This window comes from Hyperolius riggenbachi, chromosome 1 (assembly GCF_040937935.1).
Source record: "Hyperolius riggenbachi isolate aHypRig1 chromosome 1, aHypRig1.pri, whole genome shotgun sequence".
Classification (NCBI taxonomy): Eukaryota; Metazoa; Chordata; class Amphibia; order Anura; family Hyperoliidae; genus Hyperolius; species Hyperolius riggenbachi.
Window position 1 is genome coordinate 245,452,945 of NC_090646.1, and position 20,733 is coordinate 245,473,677.

Sequence of the window (20,733 nt, forward strand, 5' to 3'; positions counted from 1 at the left end):
GCTGGAGGGTGATAGCAGCCAGGACGGGGGTGACAACGGTCAGGCGGGAGGGGGGGGTCCCCCTTCCCCGCCGACCGCTGTCACCCCCGTCCTGGCTGCTATCACCCTCCAGCATGGCGGCCTCCTCCTGGGCATACGTTTCCATGGACTGGAAACTTATGCACCAACATTGCACAAAAAGTAAAAACGGAGGGGAAAAAAACAAAAACAAACCGGATCTGTTTCAAACGGATCCGATCTGTCACAGACCTAGTGTGGACCTAGCCTAAAAGGAAACAAAACTGACAGCCTCCATATTCATCCCAGGTCAGATGTCCTTTAATTTATCAATAACATCTATTGAGACATTTAGTTTTATCCTGGGAATGAACACATCATGTATCAGAGTAAAGATGCCTACGACACAATTTTAGGCACTGAATTCAAAATAAACAGGCTTTATTTGGTGATCACACAATTTCTGTAGCTCCATCCTGCACTTGTGATTAGTGTTTGTGTAGCTTTTAAATCGGCCATATCATATTTTCATTTGTGATCACAGGAAGTGTTACAACAGGAAAGGAAGGTTGGAGGACAGTTACTGGATGAGCCTAAAACTCTTCACTTCAAGGGGAGCACCCACAACCTCCGCCTGTCTATCCACGACATCCCTCACTCAATCTGGAAGAGTAAATTGGTAGCTAAATATCAGGTAAGTTTTCCACTCCAAACAAGTAAACACTAAATGGTTTAAAGAGGCGCCCTGGTGGTATATAAAAGCGTTTAAAAGCAGTTTAAAACCGAGAAAGGTTTGAGGTTGCTTACCTCAAGGACGACAAATCTTTGTAGGGACAAAAGATTTTTATTGGTAGCACAGGCAACGCGTTTCACGGGTCTGAGCCAGCTTCCTCAGGCCAATAGCAGTGCCTATATTAGTAAACATGAGACTCCTAAGTATACTAGTATTAAAGATATACATACATTTACAGCATCAGATTGTAATCAGCGATAGCATTGTATCCAGTGTTTCATTTCATATATATTATTACAGATGAAATATTATAAATAAATATTGTACATATTGTATTAGGAGTATTTACCCTTGTCTTACAGAGCTGCTGGCGTTTATCAGCCAGAGGTATATAGATAATCAAAACATGATTTTTCAAACATATGGAAAATTATGAAACATTGTTTAAAAAAGGTGGGGGGGGGAACTTCAGTTTTCCACCTTAATGTAATAATATAATAAAAACTTCCTTTAATTTAATAACTATATATATGCACACAATTTTCTGCCCATATTACTATGGACAATTTGGATTAAAAGAGATTGCCAGAAAGGTGTGCTGTCATGATGAACAGATAAATAAATGAAAACATATAATTAGACCTAAAAAGACTTGGCCAGCTACTGGGATAAAATGACATTTCCTAGAGAGTGCTGGGCTCAAAAAGGCTTTTGTTTCCTGTGCCTATTCCCCAGAAGGTGTCCTGACACCAATCATCCACTACCAAACAAGTAAAGTTTGAATTAATTTAATTATTAAAATATTTTATTATATTAACAAGACAGTTAAAATTAGAGGCCAACTCCAGCAACAACTCTTTTTTATTAACTGTTGGATAGAACTGAGAAAGATTAGGACCTCTACCAGTTTGCTATTGCTGTTTGTTTCCTCACTAAGAAAAGGATTTCGACTGGAGCCCAGGTAGTCTTAAGCCATCAATGCAAGAAGGGCCCTGGGGAAATTTGAACACTGGAAATAGTTACTAGTAGAATATCTTACCCTAACCAACCACCCACCAATGCCTAACCCTAACTGACACCCCCTTACTGATGCCTAACCCTAACTAGCCCCACAAACATCCCTAATCCTAACCGACCCTGCATGCATGCCTAATCCTAATCAACTCCTCTTATGCCTAATCCTAACTCTCTTCCCCAGCCATAAACCCACTGATATCTGCACTGCCTTTGCTGCAATAAAGCTGCAATACACATAAAATATCGGCCACAGCGAAAGTTTGGATGCCCCATAGGTGCTTATGTTAATAGGCTATGGGGGGGAATTTGGGCACCGTATAAAATAGCAAGCTCCGGGGCTGCCTTCTTTACAAACTGCAGCTTTCATGCCTACTATTTGTAGCCACAGTCTGTAAAGCGAGCAGCCCTGGTGCCCACCATTCCCCTCAAGGCCACAATTAACATGAGGTCCCATTGGGAGTCCAAAATTCCATGGCAAACCTATCGTCGTGTAACTGAGGAATATTTTCTTTAGAACACCTCACATGCCATGTTAGCAAAGGAAGTAGGTTAAATCCGGATTCTTGGGTGGCCGTGTCACTTCTTGAAGGCTATTGATGAAGAACTTGCAAAATATTATAATGTGGTATCATTTCCTATAGTAACCATAACAGAAATAATCTACAAATCCATCTGGCTACAAAAGCCTGAAGTGTGAATGACCGCCAAGAACTTCTGCCTTTTCCATACCACCGTTGCCGTTTCCTTCATACTAAATAATCCTGCTTGTGTGGAGTTGTGGGTGAACAAATGGTTTGTGTTGAAGTTGAAATATATATCCTAGTCCTGTGTATTTCTCACCCTCATCCACTTTGTTCACTACTTCGCATAGTCTTGTCTCCTAATTCTGCTGGTCTGGCCAGGGCTGTTACCCTTGGCAAGACTTCAGCAGCGTTTTATGAGCAGCTCAGTATGGATCGGATAGATTGCTGGTTCAGCAACTTCTTCCCATTGCCTGCAGGCTGAATAACCTCTCTTCAGTGCTTTCAGCTTCCATTAGCCAGGTTTCACTCCATAGCCCATCTCTCCCAGGAGAGCTGAACACTGTGCTTGTAATGTGCTGAACTATTACAGACTGAAGGAAGCCGGGAAAGATTGCCTCTACTGCAGAGGAGCTGACTCCTCGTGAATAACAAGAGCTGGCTCTTGTAGTACAAGTTGTATTTTTATTGGCATTGTGTCTACCACTTAGTGGCTTGTGTAGTACAGGCGTCCAGATTTCTGGGGTTGGGAACAGGAGAAAATATTGCAAAGAAGTAGTAACTTTCCTCACAGGTCTTCCAATGATTCTGCATCCGTAGTTCAGAGTGTATCATTATCCCTCGCAATACTTTCTTTTTAACAGTCTAGAACAGGCCTCATGAAGAGCTGACACTGGTACTAATGAATGTCTGCTAAACCTGATATTGTAAAGCAGGCTAGTGAAATATTAATAATAAACTGCATCCAATTTTCCTTATTTAGTTTATTGTCTCTTAAAAGATTAAGCGTGCACTGTATTTAACAAGTGTCATAATACGGTTGTTGTCATGGAAATCTGTTTCCAAATTTAACAGATTCTATTCTGCAAACTTTCTGTCTGTAAGCATTTTTTTTTTTTAAGTTTAGAAATGACACTTAGTCACATCATGAAGGGTGACAAGCAATGGGTCATTAAGGAAATTGTACACGTCAGGCAGCGGAAAATGCAAACAAAATTCTTTCTATAAACCTGTATGATTGTATCACCTACACATGTTAGTGCCTGTGGGCGAGGAAAGGAACATTCAGAAACAAATTTTCTGCAGTGCTTTATCTAAAGGTTGCCATTAACGATAAAATCCTGTGGATGATCAATCATTTCATTTGTAAACCTTCGGTCGTGACGATTAACTGCCGAAATTCTGCTAACCAATACAATCGATTGTCTACGGAATTATATTGTTAAAGGCCACATTAAGGGGAAAAAATAATAGCAATTAGATGGAAAAAAGTAACCCCTTATCCAAACTTTGCAGAGAACAAGTCCATTGATGAAACCACAAAGAAAATGCTTTGGTTTAGATTTGGTATACATATATATCTCACTAACATTATAAACTAGGTGACCCAAGCCCATTTAAAAACGGGCTCTAGATCTGTCACCGACGCATGTCAGCGCGCATTCACCCGCCGTGCACGCATATGTCTGCTGCACGCACACACCCGCCCCTTGGTCCTGTCCTCCCCTGCAGTGTCTCTGCGTCCCTGCTCATGCGCAGAGAGAAAACACATACAATGACATGGGACACAGAGACACTTAGGTTTTATTAGGTAGGATGTGAAAGTTTGGATGTTTGTTACTCAATCACGCAACAATGGCTGAACGGATTTGAGTGAAATTTGGCAGACACATTGTACTTTACCTGGAATAACATAAAGGATACTTTTTATCCCCATAACCAAAAAATGGGCGGAGACAAATACAAATTTTACTGGGAAAATGTAAACTTCAGCCATTCTTACACTGCTAATGGTAGGGTTCTCAAACTTTGCACAGTTGGTCACTGGGTGACTGGGATTAATATTCAGAAAAGTAGGTGGAGCCTACAAAAGCCAATCAAAATTTACCTATTGATTTTCAAGGGGAGTATTTAATTGCTGCCATTCTTGCACTGTTAATGACACAAGCCTCAAACCTGGTACAGTTGGTCATTGGGTGACTGGGGTTCAAATTCAGAAAAGGGGGTGTAGCCACAAACAGCCAATCAGATTTGTTTCATTTCAATGCAAATTATTGAAGCCAAAGACTGCAAAGCTCACAAACTAGGTCATTGAATAATTGTGTGTTAGGGTTAGAAAAAGTGGGCAGAGCCAACACCAGCAAAATACATACCTGGGCCATCAGCTAGTATATATTATATATATATATATATATATATATATATATATATATATATATATATATATATATATATATATATATATATATACTGTATATATCCACTAAAACTCAGGTATCTATAACAATCTGCAACAATAGAAGTGCAAAGGAGCTTGTTGGAAGCAGGTTATTCAAGTAGTGATAATCACACGCAGCAGCCAGTTTACTTTCCTATACAATTGAGCTTGTATTATAAACACAGGGGAGGTTTGGATCAGCACCCATAAACGGAGAGAAGCATGTGCCCAAGCTTGCAGCGTTCCACACCACTGGAGCTGTCACTTCAGAAAATCCACTTGGAGCAGGCACCACCGATATAAACAATTGTCTCTTTATTAATCACATCAGTTATAAGCAGCAGTACAACAACGACAGACCGCTGTTGCGAGCTACCATGCTCTTTATCAAGTTGTCAAATCTGCAATATATGCATTAACCTTCCACCACTCATTATATACAATACCAGCACCAATCAGTGGTCAGCGTTTGAATTATCCAATCGCAGTGTATCAAGCTTGTATTATAAAAAATAAAAATCCATATCCTGGAATAATGGACGGGACCAATACGACAGAGGAAATATGCTGAACTAAACCGTTATTACTAACTCGCTTTGCCCCATCCCTGCCATTTCTCTATCTCTGTCCCTGCTTTTTCCCTCTCTCTCCCTCCCCCAATTCTCCCTCCCAGCACCACTGATCTTTATCCTTATTATCTCTCTCCCCCTTCCCATCTCCCTCTTCTCACCACTATCTCTAATTCTGCTTGCTATATCACTCTCCCTATCATCTTCCTCTCCCTCCATAGTTCCTCTCTTCCCTCAGTCATGTCACTCCACCCACCATCTCTCTCATAGGGCTGTCTCCCACACCCACCAATGCCCTAGAATCCTTTTGCTCTTTCTCCCCTCCACCACTTTCTATCACTCTATCTGAGGTATAACCACAAAGCATTGGTCCCACTAGCAATAAGACCGGTCCCACTAGTGTAGCCAGGTCCTCTTCAGTGGTTACCTGTCACTCCACCATAGCAATCTCTACCATAACAGTGCAGTTTTTTCCTCAGTGTAATAATATCTGCCTTCGGACAATATAGCCAAATCTCCCACCCACAGTGCCTTTCTCGCAGCCCCCTCTCTAATAGTAAAATTACCTCCTTTCTCCTCAATATGTTATTGACTCTTTCAGTGAAAAGTTGATGGCATTGCTTATTATATGACTTGCATGTCAGTACAGATGCCACGCCCATGGGCCTCACACGGATCCCTATTACCACCCCTGATATCCTCCCCTTCGCTATCTGTGTGTTCCACCCTAGCTTCCACACAGAAAGTTGTAATCTGTGAGCCAGCAGCACTCCTAAATCTGTCTTCTGCTAGGTCTGGAAAAGGCTGCTATAGGATTGGTCAAAGGCAGCAGCATAATAGATGAGATAAAATGGTGGTGGGGAGTGGATAACCAGGGTCAGGCAAGAGTAATTTCACTTAAATATGTCACTACACTGCTCAACACCACTGCTTCCCGTGTATAGTGTGCAGTGCTTGGCAACTGTGTATATGAATGGGGCTGTCAGTCCACAATACAAGACATTCACAATAATTTGTTTCAGTACTTCAGCACTGTCATTGTGGGTGACACTATAATTTTAAAAGGGGAGCAAGGGCTGTGAGGAGTGCAGTGCAACACTTTTACTGTGAACATGCTATAGCACTAAAAAAATGGTAAGGTAAACATTATTTTTGTGGAAACAGTTATGTGTTAGCCAATATAAATTATTTCTGTAATTGTCTTGCAGGAAATTCCATTCTATCAGATCTGGAGTGGATGCCAAAGGAACCTTCAGTGCACCTTTACTCTGGAACGCTTCAGTCTAAGCACTGTGGATTTATCTTGCAAGCTATGTGTGAGGCAGGTAGAAGGGGAAGGCCAGATCTTCCAGCTAAACTGTATAGCATCAGAGGTATGTGCTTGATGTGACAGACTCTCAAATGTCACCTAATTAGAAGTGTTAATCCAGACTTATAAACACTGGAAAAGGCTTACTCTAAAAAGCGATATCTCCTCAGTCAGCTTTAAGATGACTAATGCCATTTTAATTGTAGAGAATGTCTTAGTTTGTTTCATCCCTCTTTATTAACATCTGCTTGTCAGAGATTCAAGTACTGAACTTGAAGACTTAAAATACATATGTTTATATTTTTGCTTTGCTGCTGCTCCATTATATGTTTTACCATTAGTCTGAGATAAAGGACACGATATATCAAAGCCAAGGTAGGCTGCAAAGACTCAAAATCAGGTAAAAAAAAATCTCAGCACTTAATAATAAGAAAGTCCACAAGCTTACCTGCAGCCCAACATACCAGTGGAATTGCAATACACCAATCCACGGTGTTAATAACAATTACCATATCTTACTTTTTATTGTATTTTGGGGTGACTTTTTACATTCCCCCATACATCAAAATTCAAAGAGAGGCGGCACACCACTGGCTGAAAAGATGCTTGTATTTGAGAACAGAAGTGCTTCTGTTCTCAAATACAAACGTCTTTGCAGCCAGTGGTGTGCCGCCTCTTTGAATTTTAGTACAATCCAGGACCAAGTGAGCAATCCGGGCCGAGGCTTGGCACTGGCAAAACCCAGGTTAGAGTACACCTGGGGTACTGCTTCCGTGGAGCCTGTGAACTTGAATTCCCCAATAAATCCCCTTTATCGCTCTGCTTAGAACATAATATTGCCATCAGGCTACTTCCATTTCCAGGGTTTAGTAAATTGCCACAGATTATTTATATTGTTATCTACAGCAAAATGCGTGTTTATTACACTTAGCATAGGCTCCAGCTTGGTCCTTTGCCTTTTGCATTGTCAGAGCTCTACGGCCATTTTTACCTTGTACCTTTTCTCTTCACAAAGCAGAACCCCACACTCTCAAGGGAAGCCTGTAGCTAAAGGTGAACTCTGACACAGAAACTAGCTGTGAGTCAGCAGCACATGTTGAATGCATTTTCTCTGCCCTATAACTGACCATTCAGAAAACCAATTAGAGAAATTCATTCAGTTTGACTTGCTGTTTCGCTGATATCCCAGCTCTCAAAGGGAAATCCTCTGGCTGTAGCTGAAATGTCAATAAAGCAAAGTTGTTTATGTTCAGTAACTTTTTTTTTTTTTTTTTTTTTTTAATCTAAACTGCTTTGTTTGTCTGGGCCATCTTCAGAGAATTATTTAGTACAGGTACAGCGCTTGGAGCACAGTTTATGATGCAGTACACTATAAACTACTCCCTTATGATTAAAATGGTTAAACCCCATACCAGCTGCATTGCCTGCTACAGTTATACTTCTGCTGGGAATGCACAATGAGTTTTTTGGCAGATTTACTTTCCAATCAATTTTCTGATCACTTTTCCGATTCTATGAGAAAATTTATCAGATTAACAATTGAAATCAGATCGGATTTGTCAGAAATTATCTATCGAACCATCTATCTGCTGAAAAACTCATGGTGTATTCCTAGCATTAGTCTCTTGCCTATAACTAGACTTCTTAATCCTCCCTTGTTAAATCTTCCAGAAGTATAGCAATCTTAAACATTCTCAGCATTGTTTTTGTCTAGTCACTGCAAGTAGTCATTCAACTTGGCTGTAATCCAGGCAATACTTTATAATTCAACTTGTGGCGTTATCAGTAAGTAATTCTGGTACATTCTATGATTACTATATGAATACACATGGACAACATAAAATTTAACAGCCTTCTTTGTTACTGAATTTGTTGCCCACTGTTACTCTGACACACAGGGGGTTTGCTGCAGGACACAGAAGTTTAAAAACTAACCCTGTTTTGTTTTGTTTAAACTTACCTCTTCTTACTGGCCCTAACCATCTACTTACCTTAAGACTAACCTAAACCCCTGTCCTTTACCCAACTTCTCCTCAGTACCCTTTCACTGATCTCGTCCACTTTCAAACCCACGCCTCTCATGCCTAAAAGCCTGTATATTATCAAAAAATGTGAAACAATAACCTAACCCCAATCGTAGCCCCTTCAACAGTTGATAACCAGAGTTGCTTGCAAATTTTCACCAAAGTCATTTTCACATTGGAAATGCTAATTTTAAATGCTAGAGTTTTTTTTTTTTTTACAAAAATAGCTTGTATTTTTGTGAAAATGCAAAAATCTATGTTTTACCGTAATAATTCAAGAAAAGCCCAAAAACACAAAAAAACCCTCTATTTTTACAGTGAAAATGTTTACTGTGCAAAAATCAATATTTTTACCGCAATAAATTGTGAAAAACATATTTTCGATGGCATTTTCACTCAAAAATCAAATTTAACATTTATTTTCATGAAAATTAATGCGAAAAGAATATCGGCATTTTCGCTCATCACCATTGATAACTTACTGCTTCTTCCAAACTACTGCTAGCCTACCATGATAACTATAACCATGTACAATTTGGTCTTCCTAGAACATAAGTCACTGTACCCAAAAATCCAGCACTAATCTGAACCTACCCCTATCCTAAATCCTACCATAAATTTCCTCTGACCCTAATTCCATAAGTCTGTGAATATTTGGGTAATGGATAAGGGCTTCAAAATGAAAAAATGTAGGCATTGGTGCTTATTCTTCTCGGTGGCAAAATGACCTTCTTTTACCTATAGTTTTGTTATACAGCACGGTGGCATAGTGGTTAGCACACTTGCCTAGCAGCACTGGATCCCTGGCTCAAGTCTCAGCCAGGGCAACATCTGCAAGGACTTTTTATGTTCTCCCCATGTCTGCACGGGTTTTCTCCAGGGACTCCATTTTTCCCTCACATCCCAAACACATACAGATAAGTTTAGGTCCTGTTTCCACACTTGCGACCTGCACATGGAAATGTTAACTATCTCTGTAGGGGCTTGCTGTCCTGATCACACTTCGGTGTGGATCTGGATGGCATACTGCAGATTTCTGCAGCACACAGCTGAATCCCTAAGTGGTGCATGGCGCGACTAGTGATTTTGGCTGCGGCTACAAAGCAGAAATGGTCAGAGCTCCCAATAGAAATAAGCCCTAATTTTCAATCCTCTAAAAAAAATGGTGCTAGACTACAATGGACATATGACTATGGTAGGGAGTACTATGTAAAGCGCTGTGGAAGATGTCGGCACTATATAGATCCAAAATAATAATAATTTTTATGTACATATGGGTCACATCATTTTTTTCTGTATAAAAGTGATATACCATATACACCTTACCAAATGAAATATTTTTGCCAATTTATTTTTCATGACTACATTTTATTTGCTGCTATTCCCTCTGCAGTTCTATAGTCGGTCACGCAGGCACAAATTAGTTTGTGAACTATGCAAATTAAAATACTAGTCTTTTTTAACATGTATTTATTAGCCTTTGGAAAAGTTCTTGTAATTAGCGCTAAAAAATAGGTCAGTGCTTTGTGTTATATTGCGGGTTCATGATGATGCTTTTGAAATGAAGCAAGTGTATTTCCTATTTTGTTTACATGCAGCAGTACGATTTAACCCCTGCAGCAAGTTAGGCTTCGTGTAATTGAAGGAGGTCAGTGTTCCAGGCACACGGCAAGGATCCAGAAACATGAATACATGTACAGCTTAATAGCAAGTGTGTCATAAATATTTTAGTTCAGTTCATGAGTCGAGAAATATGATGCTGGCAGAGGGGAAAGTATTGGAATTTAATGCCAGAAAACTAATAAAGTTAAAACAAGCTATGTGCACCAGTCCATAAACAGAATTGCCTTCATCGTAAATGACTTGTTTGTTCTTTGTGCAGGAACCAAGCTGTATTATTGATTATCCTCTCATGGATTCAGCAAGTACCATCACTACTATCATAGGACCAAGTGCTTTCAGCATTCCTCTAACAATCCGACAGAAGCTTTGCAGCAGCCTGGATGCTCCTCAGACCCGGGGGCATGACTGGAGAATGCTGGCTCACAAACTCAACTTAGACAGGTCAGCTTGTAACTCAATACATCAATCACAGCTTTTCATAGCAATGTAATGAAATATGTCATGCAAGCCGGTATGCTCTCATGGGTTAAATGAACACTCCAGATATTATCTTTAAAAACCTGAAGGAGAGGGATATGTAGGCTGACATATTTATTTGCTTTTAAACAATGCTAATTTCCTGGCTGTCCTGCTGATCATTTGCCTTTAAAGACCCACATCCAATACGTGATTTTACCAACGTCCGGCAATTTTTTTTTGAGCGGGGAATGATAGTTTCTGCGATCTTTGTGACATGGGTGCAGATACGCGATTACACAAACAATGTTTGGTGATGACCGGCGACAACGACCGTCATGGCAAATCGGATCTTTAAGATCCCCGATGACTCTGTGCAAAGTACCGCTATCCCTCGACTTCCTGTTCATGCCCCCAATGTGTCATTACGGGTACCCGCCCACAGGAGGATGGATCGGAGAGCACTTGTCATAGATGGACGTCGCTGGGTTCCATCTTCCTGGGTCGTCAGGTGAGTATTTAGCTTAATACTTTTAGCATATCTCCTATTCCTACACTACTGATTTTCAGCATCAGTAAAGGCATCTGCAGCTGAAAATCTAATGAGCTGAAGTAATGCATCTGAAGGAGTTAATAGCAGCCCCGTTAGATAGGGCTATAGCTGCTTAGCTCAGCATTATCATATTGGTCAGGATGTAAAGGGACAGGGTGCAGAATGAGTTTTCTAGGAACATTGCTGAAGGAGGCCTGGAAGCCTGTGCGCCAAAAGATGACTGATCAGGGGGCAAGTAACCAGTCATTTATTTATCCTGCCTCCCTGTTTCAGGTGTGTGGCCTAGTATTGGAGTCCTTTCGCATTGTGTCCATTGCGTTAAGTCACAATGAATAATATCATCCCATTGCAACACAATGCAATTATATTCTTACAAGGCTTTCACATTGAGTGCGGTGTAGCAGGTTCCGATACAATAACGCATAGCTGTACATCAACCAGGCAACATACGTGCTTGCAGTGCCAGTGAAGCATACTTTCATTGTACTATATGTTTCACTGTATAGTTGCACCGCACGTCTAATGCACAGTGTTACCACAATGCAATGTGCATAATGCGAAAGGGGGCAGTGGGTCAGCAGGACTGATGATCAATTGACATTGTATCAAAGGAAATAAATATGGCAGCCTCCGTATCCCTCTCGCTACAGGGTCACTTTAAGCTAGGAAAACTTACTAGAGAAATGAGGTAGAAAAAAAGATGAATTAGGAGAGAAAAACTGCTGTGTAATGATACTGTATTTATTACTGAACATATGCCCAGTGGATTTCCAGCATAAATAGGATGTTTGTTGTTTAATATTGCCAGTTTATCACTGCAGCCTTGGGGATTACTTTATAATTGCACGTAGCTTATGTTTTCTCTGTAATTGGTACAGGTATCTCAATTATTTTGCTACTAAGCCCAGTCCAACTGGAGTGATCCTAGACCTGTGGGAAGCGCAGAACTACCCAGACGGCAACCTCAGCACGCTGGCGGCAGTCTTAGAAGAGATGGGCAGACATGAGACAGTGGTCTCTCTCACCACAGAATACTAATACTATTTACAAAATATCAAGATGGAGGAGCTAGTCAGAAAGGCATCATTACCAAGTGAGAAAAAAAGAACATGCTGAAATGAAATACTGACCAATGAGTTTTACTACTTATATAAAAAAAACTTTGATATAAAACTTCATGTATATTAGCAGAAAAAGAAAAGACAAAAAAAAACATGCAAAGCTGTGTCTCAAATATAAACCAACCTGATGCTCATTCAGTGTGTGGCTTGGTATAGGATTTTACAGTTTCCTAGGAAACGAAAATGTATTGCTATCCAGATACATGGATAAACCTTCTATACAATCCCAGCTCCAATGGACATTGTTTACATCCGCAAATGGACGGGGGTTATGAATAATGTCCCATGACTATTAATGTATTTTGTGCAAGCCATCTGAGTGGAATTTCTGTGCCAGTCCAGGGTAATTTTTTTAGGGAAAATACAGTATTTTATTTTCAGTGGAACTCAGATTAATTGCACTGATGACTGCATCATGCCACGCAATTCAGACCTGTCCTGATTTTACCCACCCAGTTCTCTTTCTGAAGCACGGTGTGGCATAATCACTGGGAAATATGACTGTCTTGGTTTACATACTAAGATGCTACCAACTCAGTTGGCAAGTGCCGTTTTAAATGATGACATAACCATTGTGATCTGGAAAAAAAGGGAACAAGTACATAGCTTCATTTCATAAAAACACCTATGAGTACTGACAATTGTCTTTTTTTTATTTTTATTTTATATATATAAATATATTTATCTGGTAGACTTTCAGGTGCCATGTGGGAAATATTGTCTACCATAGCTATTTATAGGATTTTTTTTTCATTATTCATGCCATTTTACTTTCCGATTGTGTAATGTTTTTGTTTGCATGTCATGTTTGCTTATTACATGCTTCTTTTTTTTCACTTTGAGTATTAAAAGAAAGTTGGACAGGACAATCTCATGCATATGTGTGTATAAGATTACTACGCGTCGGGACAGAAAATAACACTTAGATTCCTTCAGTGGCTTTTGGAGCGGATATCTTGCTTGTAACATGTTCAGCCCAGAAAGGTTTCAATGCAGCCCTAAATAAATTAAACAAATATACTACATTATTGTTTAGCTACCGTATCAAGATTTCACAAGTAAGCAGCTGCCTGTTTGTTTACATGTAACATGTCTGCCGTGAGCCCTTTCTGTACTGTTCCTCCAGAACTCCTTCCCTTGTGTAGAATCACCTCTGTCTACATTAGCTCCAGTGATGGACACACATGGACAGATTGTTATAAAGGTCAGTTTTCAGAATCGTCAAATCTGCTATAGTAAAAGTTGGCTAAACAACTAAAATGAATTTTGCCTTCTTAAAACAGAAGGTTGCTGGGCAATCTATAACAACTAAATAGTACACCAATAATTTTATGGACTGACAATAATTAGCTTGGCCATCTAAAAAAAATATATATATTTTAACCCCCAATCAACATTTGTATCATATCTTTGTCATTAATGATCAAATAACTAAGAAATACATGCTTTTCTGTTTGATATTTCACTTATCTCCTATTTCTAAGATCAGTCTAGAAATGTGTCAGTATGTGACCATCTTGCTAAATGTGCCCTCAGATTCATTCCTCAGTTGTTCCACCATCCTCTGTTGTTTAGGCAGGATATGTGAAGGATGGCTGAGCTTCAGGACCAGATTTGTGATCTGTAAGTAAGCTGATGTGTGCACACTGTAAGCTTAAAGTTGTTCATACAAGGAGAACTATGTTCTTATGATTGTAGGCACAGAAGGGGAGATTGGCATCAAATGCACTGAGGTCACTAGTGGCTGTAAGGTGGTGTGTGATTCAGCAATATCCAATCCAAGAGAAAAAAGAAAAGCAGGGCACCAAACCACCAAGTCATCAATTTATTGCACTAATGACAGCACATAAAAAGCATGGTCTCTACCACTGCTCCAGAGGCCACAAAGAGCGTTTCTTTTTGTGGCCTCTGGAGAAGCAGTAGAGACCGCAAAACAGCTTTCAGGCTGACCCCTGTTTAACTCTTTCTTTTCTGGATGATGTGCTGTCATTAGTACAATAAATTACTGACTTGGTAGATTGGTGCCCTATTTTTATCTATTATTTGCACTATATGTTTCAGCTTAACATTTGTAACTGAAGTGATCCCCTCTTTTGGTTGTATAATATGTTAGAAATTTGAGTTTTACAACAGATTGTTAATACATCTGTTCAGAACAATTGATTGAAATACTGAATTAAAATTTCTAGGCTTATGGCCTGCTTTAGGCTGCAGACAGGTTTCTGTGCACACAAGCTACATGTGAACAAATAAGCAGATGATATCTTGTGAGATCTTATTGTAGGAGTAAAATCAGTAAGGAGATAGGTTAGCATCATCAATTAGAGGCAGTAGCCCCCTAAGCATTCAGTCATATCTCAGTTAAAAGAGAACCCTATCCTCTAGCTTAAGCTTTTAGCAGCGTGGGAAGAGTGCATATATGCTTGGTGAACATACCTGACTGGTTGTTGTCCATAAGTCTTCTTGACTGAGGAAACTCTTCTGGTGGATGAACATGTCTGCAAAACTTTCATGTTTGCAGTGTTATTTCAATCTCATGACTTCTGATGTCCACAGTCAATGGTCGATCCAGAAGCCACAAAGCAGAAGTATGATGTGGATATGTGTAGCAGTTGTTCCACTGTCTCTTCAGCCAAGATGTGTATAGCAAGCATATCAAAACTCACCTCCAAGCTGCCAAATGGAAGTAGGAGGAGTTCTTCTTTAACAAATCCATTAGATTAGGCTGGTGGGGAATAATTCTGATTTGTTACTGTGGTTCGCTGCACCTCACACTATGATATTACTTGCTTCGTAAGTCATCTTGTGGTTTAAGTTAACGGAAATTTGTGAAAAGAAAGAAAAAAAACTGAACACGAGTCAAATGCCAGAACTAATCAAATGCTTATGTTCAAAGGCTAGTTCCTTTTTTTCTTTATGCATACTAGAGTGAACCATCGTATACTTTTTCTCAAGGGATTAATTTTATTAAAGAACCTAATGTTTTGCCTGCTTAGTCTGGTAATTATACCAAGCCATTTATGTCAAAAATATTAATTAAAGTGATGTAGAATCCCTTATCACTGTTAGCATGTCACATTACTGCTAAATAATCAATCCAATCCATCATGCTTTAGTATTAATAATATTGATGGATTTCGCTCGCTGCAGACACTTTCAGCACTGCAGTGGTAAAGTTGGGTAAACAAAAGCTCTGTAAAATGATGACATGTACTTTAAACACTGAAAAAAAATGTTTCTCTTACCTGCAATACAATGCAACCCCTCAACAGGCAAATAAATAACCTGTATGAAGCAAACATAATTAAAGAAAATTGGTATTAGGGTTTACAGCATTTTTAAAACTAAAAGTCCTGCTTAAAGTGCACTAAAAACAAGGCTCTGTATATTTGCTGACCTTCTTCAGTTTCAAAGCTAGTAGTCCCCTGCATGTCCTCCTTGTCCTGGGATCTGGAGTTGGCGTTTAACAATACTTCCAACTCTATGTGACCATGATCCAGTCTTTGAACTGGACAAAACATTAGGCATTTGACATGGATAGGGTATGTTTCTTAGTCTGAGCGTGTTGTACGTTTTGTACTACCTGCGGTTCTAAGATAGCTGGCGATCTACTGAGACATTTTTGCAACTGAAGCCTATTAGAGAGTATATACAGCTGTATTATATTTTTCAAGAACCCTACATGAGTGTTTATGTGCAAGTATCCTTGTTATATGCCAAATTGTTACCTGTAAGTTCAGGAATCCCAACGGCTTGACAGACTGAAGAGATATGTTTACTTCTCTGACTTGTCCTCGTCTTGCATAGTACAAACCAGAGAACATGTCAGTCCTGCATTAAAGGGAACCCAAGGTTAGGGGACGTGAAAGGGACTTATGAAGTACTTGCAGACATTTTATGGTGCCTTCACTTAGACAACAGTTTTATCCAACAAATTCCACTAATCCATATTTTTTTTTATATTCTTTAATACATTATACATACAATATCTAAGTTTCCATAAATAGTTTAAATTCTGCTTGCCCGGTTCTGTAATTCAGTTAACTCAGTTCCACAAAGTTAGCAGCAGAAGAGACACACAGCATAGGCAATGCCTGTGATTCAGATTGGTGATTGTAGGCTATCAGCACATTGAGGAGGTCATCATTCTGCTGTACACTTCTGGAATAAAGCTCCTACTGTTAGATGGACAGCTTTGCACAATGCATTGCTGGGCGATTCACTCGGAGTGCAGTAAGAGCACAGTGTGATGAGGATTGCAAGCAGCTGATATAGGCAGAATCTCTTGGTACTGGCTTTGGAGTTCATGCTTGAACAGTTCCTAAGCCAGACATCTGATTTTGCTATGATCTGTAGTGTACTGAGCATACATGTTTTTTTTTTTTCTATTTCTTTTTTTCACCCCATTTTTCCATTTTACTTTTTTATGTTTACTCTACTGAACATATTTTTCATACAAAATAAAAATACTGATTTAAATAATGGACAGGGGACATATTTAACATTGTTTTCATATCATGATCCAAGCCTTAGTCATCCCTGCCTGGCAATGTGAGCTCCTCACAAGCATTCTTCATCGTTTTCTTGTCACTGGCCCTCCTATAGGAGCACCATAGGAACATGTGGAGAGAATCCATGCTTAAACCAGGCAAGCTTAGCTAATTCCCAACAGTAGTCTAGGCTGAATACATGGAAGATACCTCTATGCCGTAGTCAAAGACAGAAATACCTATGCAGTGGAGGGTTTTACCACGGACCACTGCATTGAAAACTAAAATACAAATTATGTGGAGTTTTTCTTTAAAGAAGTAATCATTTAGCCAAATGTTAACAAAAGTTAAGCTATTGGCACTGTGAGTGTAACATATACAAGTTTGGATTAAAGTGCACCTGTTGATAGTCCTACAAAATGAATCCAGAGACAGACCCCCTTTAAGATAATTTTTCAGTGAGCCTTTTTTAAGGCCAGTCTGAGGCTGAGTTCTGAAGCTTTGCCATACATTGATGCGCCAACACTGTGACTCCATAGTGTAATATGACATTCTGCATAGAGTTTTACACCGCTGGTTCTTCAAATTAAAATTTCAGACCTGTGACCTCTGCTTGGCCAGAAAGACGGCCTGGTTAAAAGCAAGCTTTTTAGATTAGATTAAATCTTATATCCGGGAGCAGATCTAAATTAACTATCTAATAGCTTAGAAAACAGAGTACTCAAACAATACCTTTTTGTTTGAAATGTGGCTACTGCAGCTACAAAGTCTACAGTATATTTAAATTTTAATGATATGACAGCTTGAGATGAGGAGTCAATGTCAGGCTTTCTGGCTAGGGCTGTTGCTTGGATTGCATCACCCTGCTGTTCAGAATGTAAGGCAGAAGGCACAGACTGAATCTATACAAGAAGACTGCAGTCTTTAGCAATCAGTCTGTTGTACATAAAATGTCCAGTGCCTGTGCCCCTAACCAGGTACTTTAAAATGAATTCATTGAAAATCAGCTAATGGAGGACCTCATACACAGACCAAAACAATTTCTGCAACTCAGTCCCTACACAAATGTATGAAAACATTATGTCTGGAGTGATGCTTTAAAGGATTCTGTCACTAGCCTGCTAGTAAAACACTAGAGGTGTGTGATGATCAATATGCATCACTGTTTAAATTATCAATACTATGTACATGTATATACATTTTTATTGCATCATGTTACCAGCTGCATCTACCTATTGTTACTCGAGCCTTTGTTTTGTACCACAAACGGAAATCATAAAATACTGTTAAGCCTGCCTAATGTCTTAATAGCTGCCAATAATTTTAGTTAAAAGAAACCTGCTTAACTGGCTAGAGAATGCTGAAAATGTAATCAGGTGATCACTACCTGTTGGCCAATAAGGCAATTCTTTCATCACTTTTCACATATTTAAAAACTTTCATTGCATTAATTATTGTTTCAACCATTAACAGCGACTTTGCAGCACCTTATGGTTCAATACATGATTTTCTTTATAGTTGCTGCCCTCTAGTGGTAACTTGCTGAGATTGCAATTTTTCATGCTACCTGTAAATGGCATACATTTCTCAAATGAAAAATAGAAACATATGTTATATTATTTTGCTACAGCTTTTATTTTCTTTTGAACTTTTTGCAAACAAAATTAAATACATTTGTACACAAATCCATGTACTCGATATGGAACACATTGTTTGCCTTTATATCTTCATTCTGGTATACAGAGGTAAAACAAATACTTCTACAAATGGCCGGTATGGATAGTATACATATACATTTGCTTATGTTTATCTATAATATGCTTGATTTTGTTTTTGCTTTCTCTTTAGTTTACGTATCACCTTTATTATTTGAAGTGTGCATTGTATTAAATAACACTTGTGGTATTTTAAATCAGACGCTGAATCATGGTACTATTCTACAGTTGTATCAGCCTTCACTGCTTCTTTTTAACAAATGTAGTTGTCTGCCTATGCAAGAATTGCAGATATGCAGCTTACCAACTGGTACTTCTAAAACCCTTCAGAAACGTTTGCTATAAAATTGTGAAATGGACATGCTATTGAGATCATTCCAAATGAATCTAGCAGAATAACAGAGCAGTGGCAAGAAATGTGGAGAAGAGCAGAAGTAAAAAAACAACAACAACTACATATGTGTGGTTGGTCATTATGTCAGTGATGTCACCTTTGTTTTAAAAATGTATGTTGTGCAGTTTCGTGTAACGCTGACCCCAGGTAGATCACTAAAAACACAGGTGAAATGCAGCGTACATAATAAACGTACATGCCACAAGATTGCTAACTCTTCCCCACTAGCTCTGTTTCTGACATTCCTAAGCAATGTAACACGGAGCACATAACAGTTTTTTGCCCTCCCACAACCTGCTGATTGGTGATTGGACAGTTCAGACTGGCAACTCACTAAGGATGTTATGAACCTACCCTCTCCTCCCGTAATCAGGCTCATATTGTTAGTCTGACAGCACTGTGACAAAGACTCACTCACAGGGGTTATTTATTAATATATTTATTTTTTACATGTATGTGTTTCTGCCACTTTTTCACACCAAATGTTACACTTAAATTACCCCTGAATTGGGCAAAAATTTTAATTGAACCATGGACTACATTACCTCCTCCATAGACTCCTGATGCTGCTCGTGTTTATCGGGGTTCCACTCGTTCCCTGTCCCTGTTCGCCTAAGTATTCAACTGGATCCCTGCCCCCATCCAACACTTCCCTAGAGCGATGCTCAGCAATTTAGAACTGCAGACAATTTCTTAGTAGGGCTAGTACTATTTGTACCTTTGTTTATCTCATCATGTCACAGGTCACATCAGGCACCCGTTAACATTACTTTTAAAATATACATTAAAAAAACAGTTACTCTTAGATCAGTTTGTGTATTCTTTTCTGTTAACAAACTAAAATCTTAACACAGTATTAAAAGGTCCTTTTATATCCAGCTGCCCATTAGGCTTTTAATAGGCTTGTTAATTAATTACAGTGGATTCCATCTAAGTTCATAAAACTACAGAACGATCAATGTTGTGTGACAGCATGCAGTGCTAGAATGAAGGTATTATTGTACCTTTCTAAACTACGCTCATTAACTTAAACCACTAGCGCTGCACTTAAATGTATGTTCCTTGTACAATGGTGTACATGCTAGTCTATTTTATATTTTTTTCAGGCTTTCTGTTTTGAAAAACTGAAGTATAATCACATTAAGAGCCCACTGAATATTATAAATAAATATTTATTCATTTTAGTCTAAAAACTCCTTTTCATAAGTAAGCATATTTAAAAACCTTTCAAGATGCAATGCATTATATATAATCACATTAGGTAATGAAATGGAAGGTTCAGAGACCTGCCAGAGTACAACAGCATTGACAAGGAAAACATACATTCGTACAATCACACTTTACTAAAGATCACAACAGTGCAGTAATGGTCCTGCTTTCTCTCTGAAATTATCAGTTCCTTATGTCTACATTTATCATATAGATCTTGGCAACTGACAGCTCACAATGCCTAATTTTCTCCTACATTTACTGACAGTGGTGTAACATTTACCATAGGAGCCATAGTGGGGCAGCAGGAGTGTGAGTGTGAGTGTGTGTATGGGGGGGGGGGGCATGTTATAGATGCCTGTTAATGTTTCCCCTTGTTTTGTGCTTCTTTCCCTATGACTACCAGTACATAAATACAAGAACAGAGTTTAGGGAAAAGTGAAGCATGCAGTGTGGGGCTTGGAGAGGTCAGGGAATATGCTGTACAGAGTATTGTAACATTTACCCAAAAATAATATTGAGTTTCCATGCATTCACTGCCACCATGTATTAATATTTTTAACAC

The 20,733-nt window shown here is 39.1% G+C and overlaps 1 protein-coding gene across 6 annotated transcripts in view; it reads left to right on the forward strand.

Moving 5' to 3' along the window:
• UNC5C (unc-5 netrin receptor C) overlaps window positions 1–13,133 on the forward strand; it is a 534,770-nt gene extending 521,637 nt beyond the window's left edge. For all 6 annotated transcript variants that reach the window (XM_068232277.1, XM_068232283.1, XM_068232291.1 and 3 more), the window contains 4 exons: window positions 542–691; window positions 6,483–6,647; window positions 10,490–10,671; window positions 12,118–13,133. In XM_068232277.1, coding sequence (XP_068088378.1) covers window positions 542–691; window positions 6,483–6,647; window positions 10,490–10,671; window positions 12,118–12,277 — 657 coding nt within the window. In that variant the 3' untranslated portion in view covers window positions 12,278–13,133. The remainder of the gene's footprint in view (window positions 1–541; window positions 692–6,482; window positions 6,648–10,489; window positions 10,672–12,117) is intronic.
• The last annotated feature ends 7,600 nt before the right edge of the window (window positions 13,134–20,733 follow it).